This window comes from Brassica napus, chromosome C7 (genome assembly GCF_020379485.1).
Source record: "Brassica napus cultivar Da-Ae chromosome C7, Da-Ae, whole genome shotgun sequence".
Taxonomy (NCBI): Eukaryota; Viridiplantae; Streptophyta; class Magnoliopsida; order Brassicales; family Brassicaceae; genus Brassica; species Brassica napus.
The window spans coordinates 52,798,983-52,821,528 of NC_063450.1; the positions used below are offsets into that span (position 1 = coordinate 52,798,983).

A 22,546-nucleotide genomic window follows, 5' to 3' on the forward strand; every position below is an offset into this window, starting at 1 on the left:
AATAGTTGAGATAAAAGAGAAGTGGTATATACTATTATAACATGAAACCATCATAGTACGTAGTTTTGTCTGACAAACATTGTAGCGATTGCGTTACAAGTTACCACATAATCATTCTCTTATTTGTTCCTTTCTTGGGTCATCATTATGGACTTTGGTATCCTACGACTTCCTCCACTGCCTTGAAGGTGAGTGTTATTCAGCTTCCTCTTGTTCATTTCTGCGTACATATCTTCTATCATGGGCTTCCATAGCCTAACCCGCGCATTTATAAACCAGTTTGATACCTTTAATCACACACAAACAACAAACAAGTCACACTTCATCACTAGCTGCATGGATTTGTGTAACTAAACACACGTGCGACTAAAGTCTTGAGGCTTGAGTTAGATGCATTACCTGACTTCTTGTCAATCCACTTCGTATAGCAAGAAGATGTTTCTCTGAATCCGTTGGGTAACTACAATCAAAAGGATACATCAAGATCATCAATTCTAGCTAACATTGTCATCATAAAGTAGACTTAGTAATGAGTAAAAAGATTCTTACGGGTGGAGAAAGTTTTGGAACATCCAAGTCCTTAGAACCGAGACTGATTTCTCTGGTAAGCCTCGTTGCGGTCTCCAAATCTGATGGTTCTTATGCTTCATCTGCTGAAGAAGGCAGTGCTGGTGGATGATTGAATTTTCTTGAGACTTCTCTTTGCCTCTCTCTAAAACTGATCCCATCATAAGTATCTTTTTGCTGATTCTCTCCCTCAGGTTTTTGTATAGGAACGAGATGGTTTGGAGTGCAAACCGGGTGTGTAGCTGCGGGTCTAACTCGGTTGCTGCATGGAAGGCTGATACAACCGTATGAATCTCGTCAACGCAATGACTATATTTATCATCCACCTGAAGACAAATCGCAACTCAAAAACTTAAAACAAAATCATTCTCCATCTTATGTATAATATGTGTGAATATATACCATTTGAAGAAGATCCAAGAGCTGGGTTTTCTTTGCTTCTAATGCTCGTCTTTGATCAAAACCTCCTTCAACAAACTCCGTTTGATTCTCTAAACGTGAAGTAAAAGCTGAACCAGCAGCCCTTGACTCAGTTTCTTGAGATGAAAAATAGCATTGAGGATTATTCTCTAAGCCGTGGAGGGAGTATGTAGCGAATTGAGATAGTATTTCTTGAACAGAGTGAAGATACTTTGAGCCAAATATAACATGAGAGACGTTATTATAAATGTCTTTGCTGCTGGAAGAAGCTTGCTCTGAGGTCAAAGCTTGCTCTGAGGTCATTTTAGTAGCAGCATAAGGACTAATCTCTGAGCACTCATCAGAAACATCTTCTTCAGCAAATGTAGATGCTATTGGTTCACTAGGACCAACAACACCTTCTACATAAGAATATGCATGAAACCCACTATTTTCTCCAAGACTCCACATGTTGTTTGAGGAATCATCATATGGTCTTAAATGATCCAAATGATGAAATGGAGGAAGAGGAAGAGGAGGAGGAGCCATAACCTCAAAGTTTTCTTGAACATTGATAGAGCTTGAAGTAGATGATAAGTACTTATTAGTGAGAAAAGAACTGAAGATATCAAATCCACCCATTTGTAGAGGATCTAATCTCATGGAATTCCATGGAAGCATTGTTGAAAATGAAGTGGAATCTTCTCTTGAAGGTATCAAATCCATGAGAAGATTATTTTGGTTAGTCATGACACTAACGAGAGAACTAAAAGTGTTGTCGTTGTCCATTAGGTCTGTAATGAAACTGCATTAACAAAAAGAGAAGTATTCAAGACTCAGACAAAGAATTTTCAGAAGATCTTAGAAACTAAATCTTTGGAGAATGGTACTAAATGTAAAATGCTGCAAGAGACAGAGAAGTTCAATGCAAGAGCTATGTCATTAATGTCTCACTATGTAATTATTTAAACATATACGTAAACTTTAAAGATATCTGTAATAATTAATGAAAGCAGTATGTAGGCTCAATGATGCATAGACCAGTAATAACTCAAAGATATCTGTGAAAACAGTTACCTAGTTAAACAGAGAAGAAATCTTGAGATTACTACAAATGTCCATAGAACATAAAAAAGTGTTCAACTTGCCTTTATCCTTCTTCTTCTGATAGAACCTCTGGGAAGATCTCAGAGAACAAACCGTTGCCTTTATCCTTCTTCTTCTGATAGAACCTCTGGGAAGATCTCAGAGAACAAACCGTTGCAAACAGAACTCTTACATCAAAATTTTCCAAAATGTGTGTTAGGATTGAAGAAGAAGAAAATGCTTGTTTCTCTTCTTTCCTGTGAAAGAACACTGTACCTTTCACTCGTCAGCTTCTCAATTTATGTTCCTAAAGAGAGCCAAAAAGGAGAAATCAACAATAAAAGTATTAGATATTATAAACAAAAGAAAAAGATGATACAACAAAACTGAAAAAGATTTTAGCAAAAAAAAAAAAAAAACAAAACTGAAAAAGAGAAAAGTGAGTCTGGTTTAATCTCTTTTGCATGAATGCGAACAATACAAAAAGTTTTGATCTTCTCCTTACTTTTATACATTTTCATGAAAAAAATAACTGTATCTTTAACTTCATCACTTGCCTCACTAAAAGATTCAAAGCACTAGACCAACATATAGGTATTTTAGCAAAAAAAAAACAAACAAATAATAAATAAACTATCTCTCAGGCAAAGAAAAAAAAAACAAATTAGCTGAAGAGACAGAGGTGTGGAAAAGAAGGAGGGCCAGATCACGTACGGAGCTCTCTCTGTTTATGTAATGAAATCCATTTCATATTTCTATTAGATTTTCTGACACAAAGCAATGATAAAGATAAACAAGAAAAAAATCAAATCTTATATAATTTACTTATTAGACATGTTGATCATAGAAAGTAATGCATCTCAAGAAATATATGGTTGAAACTTAAAACCAAATCCAAATACATGAAGAAGGCAGATGTGTTACTGTATACTACAGAGAAGTGCACTCATTTCTGTTGCAGGCTTTAAATTAGGGAAGAGACCCTACATTTTTACTATTTGCATGTCTCTATATATATGAATGTGTCTAGACAAAATTATATAATTCGATTTATAAAATAATAAGAAATTCTGTTTTTGTTTTCTTGTGGTGGTTTCAATAATCAGAAATCAGAAGGAGGGAAAAAAGTAAAGAGAGGTGAGATCTTTTTATAGCCATTTAAGGAGAATTGATGAGATGTGTGATCCATTGGGGTTATTGCTTTTTTCTTCTTTCTTTTCTCACCACTCCTGTCTTTGTGCTGTGCCATCAAATCTCATATCATTTTACATAATACATATAAATAATATTATTGTAACCTTTATACAAAAATATCAATCAAGTTTGGCCTCTTTTTTGTATTGTTCCTTTCTTATCAAATCGTGTATTCATTTAGTTCAATGTGTCCTTATATGTAACGTCTTATTATACTAGTTAAGAATGATTAACTCTAGTAGTCCTAGCTATAATAGATATGCATATCTGAAAGTGAAACTATGATATTCTAACTTGTCTAGATTTACGAGTCTTAGTTTTTTTGGATGAAAATGGAGCCATGGTTTGGATGTGGGGAATATCAGAATTTGTTCCCTTGAATCGTTGCTAATTTTCATCAAAATCTTAATTATGTTCTTATCAAGCTTCAAACATGATCTTACTCGACTAATGCACAAGGAATGAACACTTAATTAGAACGATGTAAAATCTACTAATTAGTTGCTATGTTGAAAAAGAGTAGCCAACCATTTTCTTTCCATCTTTTTGGAAAGAAAATGCAATTATATAAATTTGCTATATAACAACATATAAAAGATTTCCAACACATCTAACTTTCAGACCAAATGTTTCTAGGTTCATGTTTAGACACAAGCTGACATGACTTTGAAGCCATGTGAAAAGAACACCACTCCTTGAATATATGAAGCTCTCGTTCCAGACACAGTCGTTCGTTACCATTCAGCGAATGCAACTCGGCTTCGCTAAATTTTATCTGGTTGCCTTCTCTTCTTGGGCCGGGTACACAGTTACGACGGCGCTCTTGCAGCGTCGTGTCCCTTTTGTAAAGAAAAAAAGAAAAAGTTTGGATCTTCTTGTAAATACAATTGCTCTCGCAGGAATTTGTATATATCCCCTTAGAGTGCCACCTCAGCATAGCTTATCCCAAATTTTGACACCGGTCCTCATAGAAAATGTTTTCTCGGTTTCATGATGGCTATTGGGCGAATTTGTTCATTTTGATTATGTAATGGGTTCTTCTACAGTGACATAGTAGGACCATTCGTTATTAGGGTTTACCTTCATCTTCCGTATTCAGTAGACTGGAGAGTGAAACCAGCTTGATGATTACGATATCACCTCGCCCTTTAACGCCTTAGATCATCTCCTTTAGTCCACATTAATCTAAGCATTTATGTATTTTCACCATTCCTCCCACTATCTGACATCAAAACGACACTACCATCCTCTATGGTAACGAACTTGAGCAATAGTGGAGTCCAAAACCCACAAAACACAAGCCCATAATGGAGTGTAAAGCCCAGAAAAGTGAAATAAAGCCCAAAAAAACGACACTCATAAACAAAAACTACAAATGTCGGTGGGACCACGCAAACACAAAAGACGCAAAGACAAAACAGCTGAACTGAAAACGAAAGGACCATCAAAGACGAAACACCTTAGCCTAGTTAATTGGATCTGCGTAATTCCATTTGGATGACGTGACGCAAAAATCGAAAGAGCTTTCCTTTTTTTGGTTCTATAACCTCAAATTCAAAAGGATTTCGAGACTTTTGATGTGATCTCAACACCGTATTCTAAGAACAAAGAAGGAAGAAGAGGAGGAAGAACTGTTAACCAGTGAATCATGGACTTGCCGGGAGTTTCCTCTATAAATTTCTGGGAAAGACATTGTTTTTTTTATTTTCTTCTTTTTTTCTCCCTTAATTTTGATTGGTTATGGTCTGAGTCTTCTTCCTTTGGTTTTTTAAAAACAAGCAGAGATCAAGCTCTCTTACCGTTGGAGAGCAACTCTGCGCCGTCTTTATACCTCTCTTTGCCATTTTTGATTTCCTGTTCTCCACCGTGGGACAATGCTTCGGTTGCCGCAGCCGCCGTTCGCCTCAGATATGTCAGCAGGCGAACCTGTCTCTTCTTGCCCTTGATTCTCCATGTGGGGGTTTCTTCTTTTTTATTAATGGGTTTTTCAAGTTTCTCTGTTTGGGACCTCAAAAGTTTTAAGGGACCCAAAGTTTTAACCTTTTGGTTTTGAATTTGTTTGCAGTTTCAGTCAACGAGGTTGAAGCATTGTATGAGTTATTCAAGAAACTGAGCTGTTCCATCATTGATGACGGATTGATTCACAAGGTCTGTTCTTTTCAAAGTTCAAGTATTTTTCTTAAGTTGGTCAGTCTTCTCGATGGTTATGAGGATATTGATATTTCTTTTGTTTGTAGGAAGAGCTTCAGCTGGCGATTTTCCAAGCTCCGTACGGTGAGAACCTCTTTCTTGATAGGGTGAGTGTGTGTGTGTGTTCTTTAGAGAGACATGAATAGCTTTTTTCATGGTTTCTTGGACCTTTTTTTTGAGATGAATGTTTTGGTTAGGTTTTTGATTTGTTCGATGAAAAGAAGAATGGGGTTATAGAGTTTGAGGAATTTATACATGCGTTGAGTGTGTTTCATCCCTACGCACCAATTGAGGAGAAGATCGACTGTAAGAATCACAGCAACATAACTATTCAATGTCCTACTATTAATAATATACAGTCTCAAGCATATGTTTCTGATCTTTGGCAGTTGCGTTTAGGCTATATGATCTAAGACAAACCGGATTTATTGAGCAAGAAGAGGTAAATAATCTACCATTGCAAGTTTAAACTGTCTTTTGAGCTTATTTAATTGATGTTGTTAATGTTTAGGTGCATCAAATGGTGGTTGATATTCTGATGGAATCTGAAATGATTTTGTCTGATGAACTTGTGACCATGATTATTGATAAAGTGAGTGTATTTGTTTGGAATCTCAGTTACTTAACAGATTGGTTTATTTGACATCTTTTAAAATTTAATTTGGTTCCTGCTAGACATTTGCTGATGCAGATTCTGACAAAGATGGTAAAATAAGCAAGGAGGAATGGAAAGTGTATGTGCTTAAGCATCCCACCTTGTTGAAGAACATGACTCTTCCTTACCTAAAGTACCAAATCTTTTTCTCTTTTGCTAGATTTAACTCTTCAATCTAAATTATTAACATAGATGTTTTGAACTTTGAAGGGATGTGACGACAGCATTCCCAAGTTTTATATTCAACACTGAGGTTGAAGACTGAGGCAACAGCGCCCGGTTATCTCTTTCTGCTTTGATTCTCACGTATATAAAACCAGTTGTAAATGTGAGGTTGCTGATCTCCTTTGATGCACGCATTGTAGACTGTTCCACTGAAAGTAAATAAACCATTTTTTCTATCTAATCTTGCCATACACGGATCAGTGATTCAGACATATCATCTGTTGAAAGATTGGAAGGGATAAGAAGGAATATTATGAAAAGTCTTATCTACAATCATTGAGAGAGAGACATTTTTATTGTTATAAAGAAATCTATATAATGTGTAAAACCAAAATACTTTGGCCAATTTCAAGCTTGGCTGAAATAGATACCGTTTACTTGAGTTTCCTAATAAATAAAAAGGAATCTATACTGTTTTCAATAACCTGATTTTTTTTTCAATTTAATAATTTATGTTTTTGTCATGTGTGGATGTATATACTGTGATGTATCCAACTAAATATTAATAAAGGAAACGAATGATGGTGTGATTCACAACATTCTAATGGAAATGTTACAGCTATGGAAGTAACAGATAGAGAGTGTACTAAAAAAAACAGAGAAGAGAAAAGCGAGAAAGGGGATACATAAGACATGAATGTAAATCAAGCTTATACTGCAGCTGCGACTTGATCTTCCTCGGGGAGGAGAGTGGACACCAGTTTCCTGTCTCCATACACATTGTCCTGTCCACACGCCCTGCTCCACATTTCATTCATTTGTCACACGTCATATTTTTGAATTTAATAATCCCCCTATCAATCTTGGATGATTTATAATACATGTAACTTACCAGAACTTTGAGTAAATGGTTTATGCAAGATATGTTCACTGCAAACTGGAGTGATCTGATTGTGATCAGGCCCGGCTCTTGGGTAGTGTCGAGAGTGCATTAGCACTGGGTCCAATTTGTTTTTCCAATTTTTAGGTAAGGGTTTAGGATCTTTTTCTAGAAAATTTTAGGGTCTTATTTTCATAAATTATGTATGTTATATTCATACAAATAAAATCTGCACAGAGGTCCATATATGATTGAGCGGGGCCGGATTGTGATTGTCTACAAACCGTGACTAACACCTATAAAGACTTTCATTTGATAAAGTTTGTGGATAAAATGTGAGGCTGAAGCTAAGGGAAGATATTTTGAAGAAGGATTGATAACATAGTTTGGAGCAAGACCAAATTCATGAAAAAATAGGCTAATCTTTTATTAGTACGAGGTTTAATTTTCGTAGAGAAACAAAAGCTGCACTTGATATAATAATATTTTTGTTTGAATAAAATTTTACATTCATTAAAAAAATTTTTTTACCAGAACTTGGAGGAGCAGAGCTATTGGGCAGGGAAATGAACGTAGTCTCTTGAATAAAGATTGTCTTGGAGAAAAGATTCTACATCGAGAAAGAGATTTAAATAAAGAGACCTTAAATAAATAGATAATGGATTTGGAGTATACACGTTTGTTAAGAATTTAATAAATATTTATAATTTAATTTATTTTTTACTTTATTATACACTTTCCAATAACTTTCCACCAATGAAATTTAATCAATTCAAATATTCTCAATTAATGTTCCTCAAAAGTATAAAAAAGTACTTTAACAATATAGAAAATTTATCTTTATGGAACAAGAAAAAAACCTAAGACATCTTACTTTCGGGAACGGAGGTAGTATTTAACACCTTTGTCCATGTGTCTCCCTGAGAACACACAAACAAACAACCCAACCCACTCAATGAATCTCAATTTTAGTGAAGAACACCATTGTAAGATGAGTGTTTCCTTTTTTAGATTACCTATTGTAAGATGAGTGTTTCCTTTTTTAGATTACCTTGAGAACACCATTGGGCTTTTCTTTCTGGGCTAACCTTGCTGGAATTGAATGCCCAGTTGGTTAGATCGATTTTCTGATTTTCTTAACCCAAACTTAGATTTTTTTTTTTAATTTCATCGGCTAAAGTATTTCGGTTAAGAAAATAAAGATGGAATAAATAAGAATATGCTTAGGCATCCAATGGCTTCATCTTCTCTTCTTCATCTCCACGAGAAGTGAGATAAAAATCACAAGGAAACGCCCTCACTCCAAAAGCCTTCAAGCTTCTTCTCGACTCTGAACAAGTTCCTAAAACCTCACTTAAACTGTAAGCACTCCTATCTTACTCTGCTGTTTTCTTACTGGTTTTCGCGATGTGTAAGAAGATAGATAATCTCTAGATTGTTCTTTTTCTATTTATTTTTTTAAGAAAGATAGTGAAATCAGACAGAATCTTCACTTGTCCTAGGTATGTTCTGTTCTTCTGACCAAATTGTCCTAAATCTTGGCTACTTTCTTAGTGTCTTGCAGGTGAATGTGTTTTCTATAGAATCAAGAACAAAATGGCGCATCTACTCTCAGCTTCATGCCCTTTAGCTGTCTCCCTAACCAGCAGCAGCAAGAACTCGGTTAAACCGTTTGGTTTAAACCAAACCTTCTTCAACCCCCAACCCCTTTCAAACCATCCCTCTCTCAAAGCACTTCACTTCCAAGAGAAGAAACCTAAAAGAAGAAGAAGAAGCTGCGTCTTCCTAGCAACCGCTACAAGCCAACAAGCACCACCCGAAACCTCCACCAACAACAACACCTCACCCTCCAAACCAAAACGTGTCATGGTCATCGGCGGAGACGGTTACTGCGGCTGGGCCACTGCTCTCCACTTATCCAAAAAGAACTACCAAGTCGCCGTCGTCGACAACCTCGTCAGACGCCTCTTCGACCACCAGCTTGGTCTCGAGTCATTAACTCCCATAGCGTCGATCCACGACCGTATCAGTCGTTGGAAGGCTCTGACAGGGAAGACAATCGAGCTCTACGTTGGAGACATCTGCGACTTCGAGTTCTTAGCTGACTCTTTCAACTCCTTTGAGCCTGACTCGGTTGTCCACTTCGGTGAACAACGGTCTGCTCCTTACTCTATGATAGACCGTTCCAGAGCCGTGTTTACGCAGCACAACAATGTCATAGGCACTCTCAACGTCCTCTTTGCTATCAAAGAGTTTCGAGAAGAGTGTCATCTCGTGAAGCTTGGGACGATGGGGGAGTATGGGACTCCGAATATCGATATCGAGGAAGGGTATATAACGATAACGCATAATGGTAGGACTGATACGCTGCCGTATCCGAAGCAGGCTAGCTCGTTTTATCATCTTAGCAAGGTTCACGACTCGCACAACATTGCTTTTACTTGCAAGGCGTGGGGGATTAGAGCTACTGATCTTAACCAGGGAGTTGTTTATGGTGTGAAGACTGATGAGACTGAGATGCATGAGGAGCTGAGGAACCGGTTGGATTATGATGCTGTGTTTGGTACTGCTCTTAACCGGTTCTGTGTCCAAGCTGCTGTTGGTCACCCACTTACGGTTTATGGTAAAGGTGGTCAGGTAAATAACTTTTTTGTTCTGTCTTATCAGTGTTCTAAAAATTAGTTTAGGCAATGGCGTCTAGGCATCCGCTTAGTCAGCAAATCGGATTTGAACGGAAAAAAAATTAAAACCGATTTTTTAAAAAATATTGTCTATGCATTTAAAAATTCGGTCTAGGTGTCCGCCTAAACATTGAATATCTATAAGACGTCTAAACAGTGAACATTGGTTTTTATTCGGTTTGTTTCCTCTTTGCAGACAAGAGGCTACCTTGATATAAGAGACACGGTCCAATGTGTTGAGCTAGCTATAGCGAACCCTGCAAAGGCTGGTGAGTTCAGGGTGTTCAACCAGTTCACAGAACAGTTCTCAGTCAACGAGCTGGCGTCGCTGGTGACTAAAGCGGGTTTAAAGCTGGGGCTGGACGTGACGAAGATGACGGTGCCTAACCCGAGAGTGGAGGCGGAAGAGCATTACTACAACGCAAAGCACACAAAGCTGATGGAACTTGGACTTGAGCCGCACTATCTCTCTGAGTCACTTCTTGATTCCTTGCTCAACTTTGCTGTTCAGTTTAAGGATCGTGTGGACAAGAAGCAGATCATGCCTAGTGTTTCTTGGAAGAAGATTGGTGTCAAGACTAAGTCCATGAACCCCTAAGAAGTCCAGTTTGTTGTTAGTACACTGAAGGGAGATTATTAGATTTTTTTTTTTTTTTTTTTTTGTTACTGGGGGAGATTATTAGATTATATGCGAGAGTTGTGTTGTTTGTTATCCTTCAAAACTTTATTTGTGCTTAAGTAGTTTATTTGGAGATCGTAATGTTATATAATCTTTGAAAACTACATAAAAGAAGAACCGAAGGTAGTGGTTGTGTAAATGTAAATTTATACTGAACAAATAAAAATTTCACATAAGTAACATAAAACCATCTCATATTTTGTTTATTTTAAAACTTGACGAGCTTTCTCACTCAATACGCATTGGGGACATCCGAATTATGATCAAGGAAAAAAATTCTTAAAATTCTTAGACAAGTAAAATTGTAGATTTTGTTTTATAGTAGACGTATATCTCGGTTCAATCATTTAGTTAAACAGTTAAAATAAATACTACTAGTAAATATTTTTTAGTTGAGAATAGTGTTGGTGGGATCATCGTAGATGTACTTTAGTGTCATCCATTTTCCAAATATGAAGGAAACTTGTGCTGTCAAATTCTAAGGAATCAAACTGTTTTTGTTTAATTATTATAGTTTTTTTTTTGTAACTGTTAATTATTATAGTTTCAGCCCTAATGTCTCTCCTTTTAAAATTCGTTCTCTCCTTTTCTTCTTATGTGACGATAAAAACCAAAATACCATATCAACAGAACATATTTTAATATATAATTGCAAGTGCTTGTACGTCTTGAAAACAATTTATCAAATCTTAGTGCATGAGATGCTATCATATTTCAGATTTACGCAAAAAGCATAAATTGTATAATTGTGGGATAATTGTGTGAAAAATATTGTTCTAATGTTGTGCTTATTGGCCTCTAACACTTTTTATATGACTTGATCTCTAAAATAAGAAGAATGGCAATACGTACAACAACGATCCAATAATTGAGCAAATAATTCTCTATAGTTTACACAATTCATGTTTAACTGAAAATGCTTTTGGTGTGGAGGCACTGAGTATTTCTCTGTATTTTATTATATTATTCTAAAATCTAAATATTATCATATCATTAAACATTTGTTGGAGAGATTGTTGTTTATGGTTGATGAGGTCATCGTTGCCATCAGTATTCATCAACTTGCAAATTAAAATATGTGTATTAAAAGCATAACCTTAATTTGGAAGACATATCACATGATCTCACACACATAAATCTTATTCCCACAACTACCAAGTTGTATAGGTCGGCAACTTTTTGTTTTTATTTTTAGATGTGAAATTTATTTGCTTACACTTCATTTGCATGAGTTTTGGATCAAGAGACATTTGTGGGCATCAACATTTGTTTATTGTTTGCCTATCTTTTAATTCTAGTTCTCTGAGCAGGTACACCCTAAGTATTACAGTTACACTAATGAGCACTTGAATGATTTAGGATTCATAGTAATTTAAAATGAGAAACTATTATAATGAGTTTTGTGTGTGTTTACAATATATGAAACAGCGTGTAGATCATTAAATCGTTATACACAGCCAAACAAAATAACATGAAAAATAAAACAAAAAGAATGGTTTTCGTAAATTCATGCATTCATAACATGGAAAGCTAGATAAAGTCTGAGCACAACAAAGAGAGCTAAAAGGTTTCATGGATGGAGGCCAGGTTGCAACTACAGACTCCAAAATATAGTTTCCGATTGCGCTAAGGTGAAGTTGATAGGATCCATTGCTTAGTTATTCATATCATCTCATTTCTCCCTTACGATCAATTAATGGATGTCTTGTCAAAAATTTTGGTTATCGTCGATGTATGATTACTGTATTATCTTATTAGATGTTCGTATGGTTATCGTGTGTATATAAAAAAGAAAGACTACAATTTCAAACCAACCACCATTCGAAGCTCTTGGTAAAATAGCAGTGATCATCTGACATCAGTATCTAATTATCTATCATTGATACGGCATAGGTCAATCCTGATCCTTGAAATGTGGAACTTGGACGTTTGACCTTATTTTCCTAATCCTACTACAAAACCTACAGGTATAATGGAAGTATATAGCATTTATTCCAATTACTCAACTCCAAAGAAGAAGAAATTGAATAATTGTTTTTAGAGATGCCACTTAAGCCCAGCGTCGCTGTCAAAAACCCCCTCAATTATTGAAAGTTTGTCTCCCATTTTCCAATTCTTATTAATTTCGACTTATAGTCGAATAATTAAAAATGTTTTATACAGTTCCACAACATACCTTTTCTAACTAGACATGTTTAAATTTTGAAGGAAAGAGATGGAAATCTGATTCAAACTTCAACCACTTAATGCATAAACTCGACCAACTATTTAATAGATGATACCAAGGGACACAGTAATGAAATTATCTGATTTTTTTTATAGAGGAATATTTCCTTAAAGCCTTGGAGCTCGGAGACCTTACAAATAATGGTAGAATCTTCTTTACTTGGTTCTCTACTATATTCTTTAGTATATTGACATAAATAATGAAATTAACTTTCAGATCGACAACGCATCCATATGATAACCATAAAACTTAATAATCACCAAAAAAGATTATTCATGATGAAGAAGGTACTCGGAAGTAGTCCATTCTCGATCCAAATAACCACTACTCAGATGAACTACTTAACTACGATCGAACATTAATCCTATCATGCATAGATGAAACATATAAAAAATAATTGCATGCCAATCACAGTACATTTACAGTAACATTTTCATAACATCTTTCACTTTACCACTCTGATCAACATGATATTATAGAAAAATAAATAAACTTTAATCATTATGCAACTGAATCATATTTTATTAGTTCTGATCAATCCGAATTGATAAATAAGGTTGATTGATTAATGTAAAACAAAGAAACAAATTTACTAATTATATAAAACTATAATTACACATCTTTAATTATTATTCATAATTCATTTTCTACATGGGTATATATAACTTTGATCATCGGAGAATAATCAGAAAAAAGAAACCCTAAAAATTCTGCTTTTGATATTGTAAAATACTATTGAAAAGCAAGAAGTAAATGTTGACACACAAAAAAAACAAGAAGTAGATTACAATCATACCCAAAGAGCTCCAACTTCGACAAGCTTCGGGACAAGGTGACCACTTAGATGGAGCGCGACGAGGGACTCAAACCCACCGACACACTCACGGCCAATGAAAACCGCCGGAGACGGAAGAACGCCGCCGGGAAATTCTTCTTCAAGAGCCAAGGGGAGAGAGGAAACCTCGTGATCATCGAGCTCGATGACGGTGGGGACGACTCCGATAGTAGTGAGGAGTCTTTTCATGACGTGGGACATGCAACAAGAAGATCTGCTGAAGATGATCACTGGATGCTCCGATATCAGCCGTCGGATCTTAGACTCCGATGATTCTTCTTCGTCTATGGAGAGAGAAATAGGTGAGGCTTGGGAAGGAGGAGTTAGGTCTAAGCGAACGACGTCGTTGGAGAAACATTCTAAGCTTAATTCTTGCATCATAGGCAACTAGAGAGAGAAAAGACGTAGAGAGCATTAATCTACGAGGAAGAAGTGGGTTGTATTTGTATATATAGAAAGAATCAAAAGGTGTTCCGAAAAAAAAGTATTCCAAAAAATATAGAAAGAATCAAAGAGGTTCAACCAACAAAAATGAATCATTAGTGAAAATAATAAATAAATAAATAAAATTAGGGGGAACAAAATAGCCAATAATATAAGAGAAGAGAAGAAGGGAGTGGTGTATGTGGTTGCTTACATCACAAAGTACTGTCTCAGTGTGTTTTTTATTTTTTTTTTCTTTTTCTCATTGGACTGTTTCTTTAATGTATTTTCAAATTATTTATTCTGAGGAGTTAAATGCATGGGAGTTCCAAAATCCACGCGCTAGATTTTATTGCCGATGTTGACCTTTTCAATGGGAAAAGGTGAATGCAAATTATATTCGCAATAATATTATTTGGTAGTCAGGTTAGTAGTATCAAGGAACACGAGTACTCTCCTTATATGTATTGTATTGGCTAGCTTTGTAAGTTTTCTATGTTGATTGGTTACTGAAGCTTCTAAACTGTATACTAGTAGTTATACTTTTAAAAGTCCAGTACAACTAAGATATTGCATATTCTTTAAGCTGACGCTTTTGCTATTATGACAAAGCATTAAGCATAATGTTTTCATGTTATTTTATGCAAAATATAAAAAAATGGACCAATCCCAAGGCTTCTTAAGGTTGAGATTCTGTTGTCGTCAATCCCGTCATAACGGAGTGTTTGGATTGGATCTATCCCGTCTCCAAGAAACCTCGCAAATTTAAGATATCAGATGCTAAATATCGAACATAAACGTTGTTTTCATAACTTTTAGCCTACTTTGTCTTCAAGTGGATTTACATCATGTTGAAATCCTGATAAGATGATCTCTTACAACCATGACTAGTAAAAATAACAATTGCAAAGAGTAACGAGTCCATTTTGTCATCCAAGTTGAATCAACTTACATAGAGATCAACACAGATCTATTTCATGAGCAAGTACTACTACTACATGAAGAAGAGGACAAGCAATAGTGCTGTGGAAATAAATGAAATGGAGCCCAATTTGAAATGGACTTCTAGAGGAGATGTTGTTTATACGAGCACCGTTGATGGTGTTGTCTTCAATTTCGTGTCTGCCACATATGCTCACGTAAGCCCATAGTTATTTTTAAGACTTAATAGTTAATACTACTAGTTTATATATTTAAGTGGATCCATTTTCTTTATTGTGATCGCTTATAGTCTTTTTATAGATGTCCACCAGGATCATGACGTATTTTTTATATTGATCTCACCTAAAACATTAAGTCCTAAGATTCTATATGTAAGATTCCATTTCCATCCATATTCCAATTAAATGAAAACGAATCTTTGTCAATGATTCGAAAGAAATGTTAGTGCGTTTGCGGTATATTGTATAGTTAATCAGCTGCATTTGCACCTACCCACAGAGTTCTCCCTAGCTAACTGACTAAATAAATATGGTGTTCACTGGCTAAGATATTTACATCTTTTTTTTTTTGAATTGTATTGTAAATACATCTTTTTGTATTTGTAAATCCTAAATTTAAATTTTCCGGCTTCTTAAAAACTGATTTGTTATACTATTACAAACTATAAAAATATTACATAAACAAGTTTACAACCGACAAATTTTACAATAAAAAAAAATTGAGCTTTAGTGCTAGATTTAAATGATGTCCTGAATTGTATGATTTAGAAAATAGCTAAAAATAACTTAAATAATAATATTACCAAAATATAAAATTAATTCATTATTGAAACATGTACATTTTATGCGAATAGGCGTATTTATGTTCATGTGTTTGTATTTGCATTCACATTTACATGTGCAGTGATAATTTACATCAAGACTGGAAAAAACCTTTATGTTTGGCCCTACGAATAAGGTTCCAGTCATGCTAAGTACCAATCGACATTGAACAGTTGAATTGATCAGAGTCATGCTCTGTTTGTTCAATAGTCCTATCTTCCACTATCACTTCATATGCTTCTCTCTCCATCTGAAGGTTTGAAAGAAACACAGACGTTAATGAGTAATCAAAAAGGTAAAGCTAGCTAACTAGCACGGTCGAGTCTGTTGGTCAAAAACTCATTGGTCCGAGATATTTGATGCAATGCTTTTGCAGAACACTTCTTGGGTGTTTTTCAAGATTCACACCTTCGACTCTTTATGTTTCTCAATAACACTGTCTCTTTGAAAACAGATTAATATCCATTGCGCTTCTTTTTTCATAGGAAAGCATACGTTTGTAATACCTAGGAAGACAATCAATCAAAGTAGAAGGATAATGTTTTATTCTTTGTTTGGCTCACACAACTCAAAGATAAATCATAAACTGATTACTAGGAGAAGAAAGATATAATCATTTCTTCTTGAATAGGAAGTGTGAAATCATCCACTCTTCTCCATTGTTGTATCCAAAAAGCTCAGCAACAGCCATGAAGAAGGTTCTCCAGTAAACCATCCACTTCACTGCCTCCTCTTTCCCATAAGTCATTTTCATTATCTCCTTTATTGCAACTATCTCCTTGTCCATTCTTTTGAGCCACTCCTCACTGAAAAGTTGTATTACATATCAAGTAACAAACATCACAAGATAAAATTGTATTCTAATTACTTACTATCACAAACAATTTTATTTTTTTTACCTGGTCCTTGCATAATGCTTCCCGTTTAGGAGCCAATGATCCACAATTGAAACATCGTCCTGAGCATAAAAAGGATATATGTTTGGATTGATGATAATAAAGTGCAACAAACATGGTAAGTTAAACAATGTATAGTACTTGGAAATAGAGGAGAAGATTCGCCGATGGCATTGTTCCTCCACTAAAGAAGTATCTTGTGATCCAGTCATCGTCACGCACATCCTATAGTGAATCAGCATAATCCCAAAGATAGCATCATTGCCAAGAGAAAAAAATGGTGAAAGAACTAGTTAAACAAGAAGATAATCAATTGATTTTGCATTATATGTATAATGTATACCTCAAAGTGGTAAGCAAATGTCTTATGGCAGAAATAGTGAACAAACAGAAGACTATCTTCCTTCATCCAGCTTCCAATTTTCTTCAGAAGCTCTCCATAATTTTTCATATGCTATTCACAATCCAAATAGAAAAACAAAGCTAAGAACTTTTGTTCTCTTTGAAGAAAGTACAGCTCAATCAAACATACATAAAAAGAGTGGTAGATATTTCACTTAAATAGAGGTAACTTGAATAAAGCTCAGAGCATGTGCATCATTAGTCTCTAACTGAGATTTAAAGATTAAAAATCGAAAATGATGAAAAGAAGAAAACACAGCGAGGACAGTGTGCCCCGAGATTGTGAGAGTCTTGTTTTACATGTGACATAATGCTGAATGGTCAATATCACATTTGCTGGGAATTTCAATATAATTTTCTTTTATATATTTAAAAACAGTTTAAGTGATTCATTTGAATTTCTAAGTGATGATGATGCTCTTAGATCCAAAAATATCCTAACCTCAAACATTTCGATGGAGAATACTCGATCATATGTCCCTTCATGCTCAAAAGTACTAATATCCCCAACAATGATTTCAACATTTTGAATGCCGAGTTTCCTTTAAAACACATGACAAAGTAAGCGAACAATTTATGATAGTCTTCTTATATAAGAGTACTTGAAACTTTATAGGTTTGAAATAAATTACCGGCATTGGTCATCAATAAATGCTTTCTGTGTTTTTGAGTTGCAAAGACCGGTTAACTTGCAATTGCTATACTTGCGGGCAATGTACAAAGACAAAGATCCCCAGCCACATCCGACATCGAGAACACTTTGTCCATCTTCCACATTAGCTCTTTCGCAATATAGAGCCAATATTGCTTCCTCTGCTTCTTCTAAGCTACTTGAATCCTTTGGGAAATAACATGAGCTGTATTTTATGTTTCTTCCAAGAACAAGTTCGAAGAAAGCGGTTGGTAATTCATAGTGTTGCGTCTTCGGCTTCTCGGTATTTATGGCTATAGGCATCTCTTTTATAGCTGAAATATACATATATCATACATGAATCATTATGGTAACATGGCCTCTAATGTTTGTTTACGTTTTATATAATATTGTGTTCTTTTCAAACAAATCTGCAAAATGAAAAATTTACTGGCATTTAATTTAATTTTTCTGCTTATACCTTTTACAAAAGTATTTTATGAAAAAATGAACATGTTTTATTTCTTTTTAGATGTAAAAGTTTTATTAAGATTTTTTATATATAATATGGAGACGCAAATTAAGGTATTGACTGAAAATCATTTTCATCAATAATGTAGTGGAGTAAATATTTTTTCTGTTGAATTATTTTACTTTTTTATAATCAAGTAAAAACTCTTTTCCTTTTATTTTCTCTGATCACTGTTAAAAAGGTAATATACAAATACAAGAATAAATACATTTAGTCTATGTTTTAAAACTCGGCCGTAGAAGCCGGAAACTCGCCGATTATGCGCTTTAAGGCAGAGTCCTGTGGCGTTAGAGCCAAATCAGAGAAAAAGTTGGACAGATTAAAAAAATTCTTTAAAATTCTTGATTTTTGCTTCACAACTCATGATTAAAGTTAGATTTATTGATTATATGTAACTTTTTAATCATGCAGATGAGTAAAAGACGAAGAAGATTTGTGTCCGTTTTACCAAAAAAAGATTTGTGTCCGCTGATCTCTCAACAATAAAGATTTACAAATTTTTCAGGAAAAAAACTTTTTGATTCTTCTAAAAAGAAATTTCTTGGTATTCAGTATTTACACATAACGCAGATCAAACAAGAAACTTACTCACAACAACAAAGTACAGTGGTCCACTAAAGTAGTTTGGGTCACGGACGAAACTAAATCTCAGAACTCAGAAGCATAGTCATATCGTACTTGTGTGTGACACACCAAACACCGGTTCGTATAAGACCGTCACTCATTAATCATTATTAACAAAATCTAAATTATTATTATTATTTATACAATATATATATATTAACAATTATAAATTGTTATTATTTGTTCAAAAACAATTCTAAAAACTTACAAACCAAAAATATGAGAGGATCAATTAGGTATGTCACTTACAGTTAACGAAACGGAGTAGATCAGAAAGTTGCAGCTCCGCCGTGGGTTTGTAACCGGAACGAAGTCGACCGGCGAGAAGCAGCCGCGTTAGTAGCCTTATGACAACATCCGGCAACAGATTCTTCTCCAGCAACGTTAAAACTGATTTCACGGATGCTCCGTAAGCTACCTCGACAATCCTCTCCATTACTCTCTCTTTCTCGTCTCTTGAGTTTTTTTTTTTCGTTTAGTCGTTACGATCTTAATGAATGTACTGGAAACAAGGTCTATATATATAGGCACGGCTTTAACTCTTAGTTCAACTGTTCAACTCAAACACGCATTGTTAATTACGTGTATTACCTAATGACGGATCTATTTTTATTTTATCAGATAAATATAGCACCATTTATTTATGAATTTCATTTATTACGTTACGTTTTTTTTCTGTCGTTTGGAAATTACTTACTCTATATATATAACAAAACTTAGGTTCATTCCCTAAACTGAATCTTTAAATTCACCCCACCCTTTAGGACTAATTAAAGTGACACATAGATTATTAATTAAAAAATATTAAATTAAATAAAAAATAGCTACAAAAAATAAAAACGCTAATTTTAACGACGTTAACGCTTCCAGCGAAACCCTAAACCCTAAATCTTAAATTCTAAACCCTATACCCTAAATTCTAAACCCAAATTCAAACTCCTAAACCCAAACCCTATACCTTAAACCCTAATCCTAGATCCTAAACCCAAATTATATACCTTAAACCCAAAAAATAGACTATAAACCTAAATCCTATACCCTAAACCCAAGTCTTAGACCCATCTAAGTTTGGGGTTTGGGTTTAGGGTTTACCGTTTGGGTTTTAGGTCTAGGATTTGGGTTTAGGGTATAGGTTTTGGGTTTAAGATTTGGGTTTAAGATTTATGGTTTGGGTTTAGGGTCTACGACTTGGGTTTAGGGTATAGAGTTTAGGTTTATAGTCTAGTTTTTGGGTTTAGGGTATATAATTTGGGTTTAGGATCTAGGATTAGGGTTTAGGATATAGGGTTTGGGTTTAGGGGTTTGGATTTGGGTTTAGAATTTAGGGTATAAGATTTAGAATTTAAGATTTAGGGTTTAGAGTTTAGCCGGAAGCGTTAAAGTCGTTAAAATTAACGTTTTTATTTTTTGTAGCTATTTTTATTTAATTTAATGTTTTTTAATTAATAATCCATGTGTCAATTTGATTGGTCTAAAAGGGTGTGGTGAATTTAAAGGTTCACCCTAGGGGGTGAACCTAAGTTGTGTCCCTATATATACTAGATTTTTTTTCCGCGCTACGCGTGGATTACATGCTTCAAATTTATTAATATACAAAATTTTCCACTATATTTAAAATATTACTAATTGTTTATATAACATTTTTTAAAGTTGAAACTTAACGCATCAAGAAAAAACTCAAAGATCATTAACGGCGAGCATCATTAGTGACAAATAAATATTGTAATTAAAATGTAAAATATAAAAGATTAAAATTAATCTAAATAATATTAATCCCAATAATAATAATTTTAACATTTCATTTGTGAAAAAACTTAAAGCATCATTTTAAAATACAAAGAGATAGTATATATCAACAATATTAGGGACATAAGTCCCACATCGGGTATTGAAAGAGATCATTAGTAATATATAAGATAGATGGGTCACTCCTCTTATTACCAATTGGTTTTAGGTTGGAAGTCCATCTAGCTTAATATGGTATCAGAGCCCGATCCAAACAATCCAACCCGATCCATTATCGATCTAGCCCAAAGTCGGCCCATTGATCCTTGCCCAAACATTCCGAGATTGACGCTCAAAGAGCCATCATCTCGAGAGGGCGTATTAGGGACATAAATACTTATCTAAAAATTAATGAGTTAACTTATTTGTTAGATTGCTTGACATAATATAAGTTCATTTATCTGTTGAGAAAGACGAAACAATCATAAAAAGGTTGCTCACATGTCAGCAACTAAATCAATCACGAACTTGTGTCTGACACATGCATATACACAAATACACCGTAATTACTTTTTGTCAAATACACAAAACTCACAGTGTACTGTTATCCCGACACATATTATTGCCCGGAGACAAACCATTATTCTACTTGGATTCTCTACGTATTCTGTGTCAAGGATCCCAGAAAAGTTGGCTCCCACAGTTACTATTTGTTCACTGACCATATAACTTATGGGAATTCCTCAACTCAGCTCCTCGGAAAACTTTATTTGTGGAGAAAACGAAGATGCAAATCATAAGTAGATGAGACCCTAGAGATAATATATGGTGCATTTCTTACGGTAAGAAGTGTCTCTTTGTCGTGGGGGATAACAAAATCATCAAAGTCTTGTTTTCAATCGGTTGATTCAACTTTCAAGTGCTTTAATGTGTAATTCTTTTGTAGGTCAAAGTGGGCGCTAAAAAAAATATTTTGAGTGATTATATATATGTACCTCATTTAAAAATCTATTCAGTAGCTGTTCTTTTTGCTTTCAATGAAGCTAAAGGTAGCAACATAAAGCAGTGCCAAAGCGGGAGCTCAATCAAGATGAAAAATTAATTTTAAGCCCGAGATTATGACTCAAGAGAAGGAGGGTGGTGACAGAACTATCGTATACTTACGTCGAAGACTACAACATTGTGATATATGTATATGTCGTGTATACTGATCCCATCGAATCTTCTTTCCCGGCTGAGGATCTACCTCTGCTTCTCTAAGAGCTTTGCTATTGTTGATGTAGTGATCACAATCTACATTTATAAGATAAGGAGCATTAGATAGAAACCCTGAGATTTGCGGAAATAATTCAAATAATATAATCAAAGATTAGGCATAATCATTTACTATAAGATTCATGGCTCCAACATTTTATGATGGTCAACTCTGGGTCTCTTCTCATGGGAAGACAAACCAGCCTAGGCAGCTTGTGGTTTTATACATCGCAAACACCATTGTTTCAAAGGAGAAAACATGAAAATAAACAGATAACTCTGGGAGTAATGTGTACACTCAGCACATATAACAAAAATGAAACAGTTAAACGCCTCTGAGAATCTCACCTAGATCAGGACAGATGATCACAAATATTATTACCAGGCCAGGGAGTGCATTTGTGCCTAGTCAAGACTTCTTCAGACACTTTCTGTGCAGTCGCAACTAAGCATTGATGTTAACCTTGAATTCTTCATAATCTCTCTGTGTCCAGGATTAGAAAATGAAGTTATGTATAAAGGAGCTAGGATACAAACCTTCATAGTTCATCGTTCCCCAAACTCAAATGGCTGCAAAAGAAAGCGAAACCACCAAATCAGATTATGTGGTTTTAGTTTAAAAATATAAAAAGAGAATGAGTCCGTTTAACCACAAATCAAATTCTCACCGTCATTACCTCTATACCGTGAGTAAAGCGTTTAACCTCAATCAGATTCTAGCCGCCGTACGATTAGCTC

The 22,546-nt window shown here is 34.8% G+C and overlaps 5 protein-coding genes across 13 annotated transcripts; 2 read left to right on the forward strand and 3 right to left on the reverse strand.

The window, feature by feature from the left end:
- Window positions 1-2: 2 nt before the first annotated feature.
- On the reverse strand, window positions 3-3,172 carry LOC106407538 (homeobox protein ATH1). 6 transcript variants are annotated; one of them, XM_022705848.2, is made up of 7 exons: window positions 2,767-2,969; window positions 2,329-2,359; window positions 2,115-2,240; window positions 970-1,771; window positions 550-893; window positions 400-460; window positions 3-287 (listed from the first exon to the last, which is right to left on the reverse strand). In XM_022705848.2, the coding sequence occupies exons 4-7, from the start codon at window positions 1,753-1,755 to the stop codon at window positions 120-122; spliced, it is 1,359 nt and encodes a 452-aa protein (XP_022561569.1). In that variant the 5' UTR covers window positions 1,756-1,771; window positions 2,115-2,240; window positions 2,329-2,359; window positions 2,767-2,969; the 3' UTR covers window positions 3-119. The 6 variants fall into 6 exon arrangements, with proteins under 6 accessions (XP_022561569.1, XP_013703863.1, XP_048619276.1 ...); XM_013848409.3 differs by lacking the exon at window positions 2,767-2,969 and adding an exon at window positions 2,977-3,172 and having other exon boundaries at window positions 2,115-2,359; XM_048763319.1 differs by having other exon boundaries at window positions 2,115-2,359.
- A 1,472-nt stretch (window positions 3,173-4,644) lies between these two features.
- On the forward strand, window positions 4,645-6,497 carry LOC106411230 (calcineurin B-like protein 10). Of its 2 annotated transcripts, none has more exons than XR_001282357.3 (9): window positions 4,645-4,930; window positions 5,029-5,200; window positions 5,312-5,394; window positions 5,484-5,543; window positions 5,634-5,742; window positions 5,826-5,878; window positions 5,948-6,028; window positions 6,128-6,224; window positions 6,302-6,497. XR_001282357.3 is itself a non-coding variant. In XM_013851945.3 (9 exons), exons 1-9 carry the CDS (start codon window positions 4,895-4,897, stop codon window positions 6,354-6,356), a joined length of 762 nt encoding a protein of 253 aa, XP_013707399.1. In that variant the 5' UTR covers window positions 4,646-4,894; the 3' UTR covers window positions 6,357-6,497. The 2 variants fall into 2 exon arrangements, 1 of the variants encoding a protein (XP_013707399.1); XM_013851945.3 differs by having other exon boundaries at window positions 4,646-4,930; window positions 6,112-6,224.
- A 1,799-nt stretch (window positions 6,498-8,296) lies between these two features.
- Window positions 8,297-10,702, forward strand: LOC106410744 (UDP-sulfoquinovose synthase, chloroplastic). 3 transcript variants are annotated; one of them, XM_013851331.3, is made up of 4 exons: window positions 8,297-8,497; window positions 8,691-9,773; window positions 10,014-10,459; window positions 10,503-10,702. In XM_013851331.3, the coding sequence occupies exons 2-3, from the start codon at window positions 8,733-8,735 to the stop codon at window positions 10,413-10,415; spliced, it is 1,443 nt and encodes a 480-aa protein (XP_013706785.1). In that variant the 5' UTR covers window positions 8,297-8,497; window positions 8,691-8,732; the 3' UTR covers window positions 10,416-10,459; window positions 10,503-10,702. The 3 variants fall into 3 exon arrangements, with proteins under 3 accessions (XP_013706785.1, XP_048619274.1, XP_022562074.1); XM_048763317.1 differs by having other exon boundaries at window positions 10,014-10,702; XM_022706353.2 differs by having other exon boundaries at window positions 8,319-8,497; window positions 8,701-9,773; window positions 10,014-10,702.
- A 2,590-nt stretch (window positions 10,703-13,292) lies between these two features.
- Window positions 13,293-14,332, reverse strand: LOC106409184 (glutaredoxin-C6-like). Its single transcript, XM_013849860.3, has one exon. It carries the CDS (start codon window positions 13,937-13,939, stop codon window positions 13,514-13,516), a length of 426 nt encoding a protein of 141 aa, XP_013705314.2. The 5' UTR covers window positions 13,940-14,332; the 3' UTR covers window positions 13,293-13,513.
- A 1,934-nt stretch (window positions 14,333-16,266) lies between these two features.
- LOC106407042 ((S)-coclaurine N-methyltransferase) lies at window positions 16,267-19,329 on the reverse strand. Its single transcript, XM_048763321.1, has 7 exons — window positions 19,079-19,329; window positions 17,675-18,008; window positions 17,485-17,584; window positions 16,984-17,094; window positions 16,782-16,865; window positions 16,644-16,702; window positions 16,267-16,550 (listed from the first exon to the last, which is right to left on the reverse strand). The coding sequence occupies exons 1-7, from the start codon at window positions 19,263-19,265 to the stop codon at window positions 16,358-16,360; spliced, it is 1,068 nt and encodes a 355-aa protein (XP_048619278.1). The 5' UTR covers window positions 19,266-19,329; the 3' UTR covers window positions 16,267-16,357.
- Window positions 19,330-22,546: the final 3,217 nt, after the last annotated feature.

What these genes read in the sequence shown, in the direction of transcription:
- LOC106411230 (XM_013851945.3), top strand. Translation starts at nt 4,895, where the DNA reads ATGGACTTGCCGGGAGTTTCCTCTATAAATTTCTGG. An exon ending in AGAACCTCTTTCTTGATAGG is followed by an intron (nt 5,544 to 5,633) that starts GTGAGTGTGTGT and finishes TGTTTTGGTTAG; the next exon opens with GTTTTTGATTTGTTCGATGA. An exon ending in TGACCATGATTATTGATAAA is followed by an intron (nt 6,029 to 6,111) that starts GTGAGTGTATTT and finishes GGTTCCTGCTAG; the next exon opens with ACATTTGCTGATGCAGATTC.
- LOC106407042 (XM_048763321.1), bottom strand. Translation starts at nt 19,265, where the DNA reads ATGGAGAGGATTGTCGAGGTAGCTTACGGAGCATCCGTGAAATCAGTT. An exon ending in CATTTGCTTACCACTTTGAG is followed by an intron (nt 16,866 to 16,983) that starts GTATACATTATA and finishes GATTCACTATAG; the next exon opens with GATGTGCGTGACGATGACTG. An exon ending in ATCTTCTCCTCTATTTCCAA is followed by an intron (nt 16,703 to 16,781) that starts GTACTATACATT and finishes TTTTATGCTCAG; the next exon opens with GACGATGTTTCAATTGTGGA.
- LOC106407538 (XM_013848409.3), bottom strand. Translation starts at nt 1,755, where the DNA reads ATGGACAACGACAACACTTTTAGTTCTCTCGTTAGTGTCATGACTAAC. An exon ending in TTCCAAAACTTTCTCCACCC is followed by an intron (nt 461 to 549) that starts GTAAGAATCTTT and finishes TTTTGATTGTAG; the next exon opens with TTACCCAACGGATTCAGAGA. An exon ending in GTGGATTGACAAGAAGTCAG is followed by an intron (nt 288 to 399) that starts GTAATGCATCTA and finishes GTGTGATTAAAG; the next exon opens with GTATCAAACTGGTTTATAAA.
- LOC106410744 (XM_048763317.1), top strand. Translation starts at nt 8,733, where the DNA reads ATGGCGCATCTACTCTCAGCTTCATGCCCTTTAGCTGTCTCCCTAACC. An exon ending in TTTATGGTAAAGGTGGTCAG is followed by an intron (nt 9,774 to 10,013) that starts GTAAATAACTTT and finishes TCCTCTTTGCAG; the next exon opens with ACAAGAGGCTACCTTGATAT.
- LOC106409184 (XM_013849860.3), bottom strand. Translation starts at nt 13,939, where the DNA reads ATGATGCAAGAATTAAGCTTAGAATGTTTCTCCAACGACGTCGTTCGC.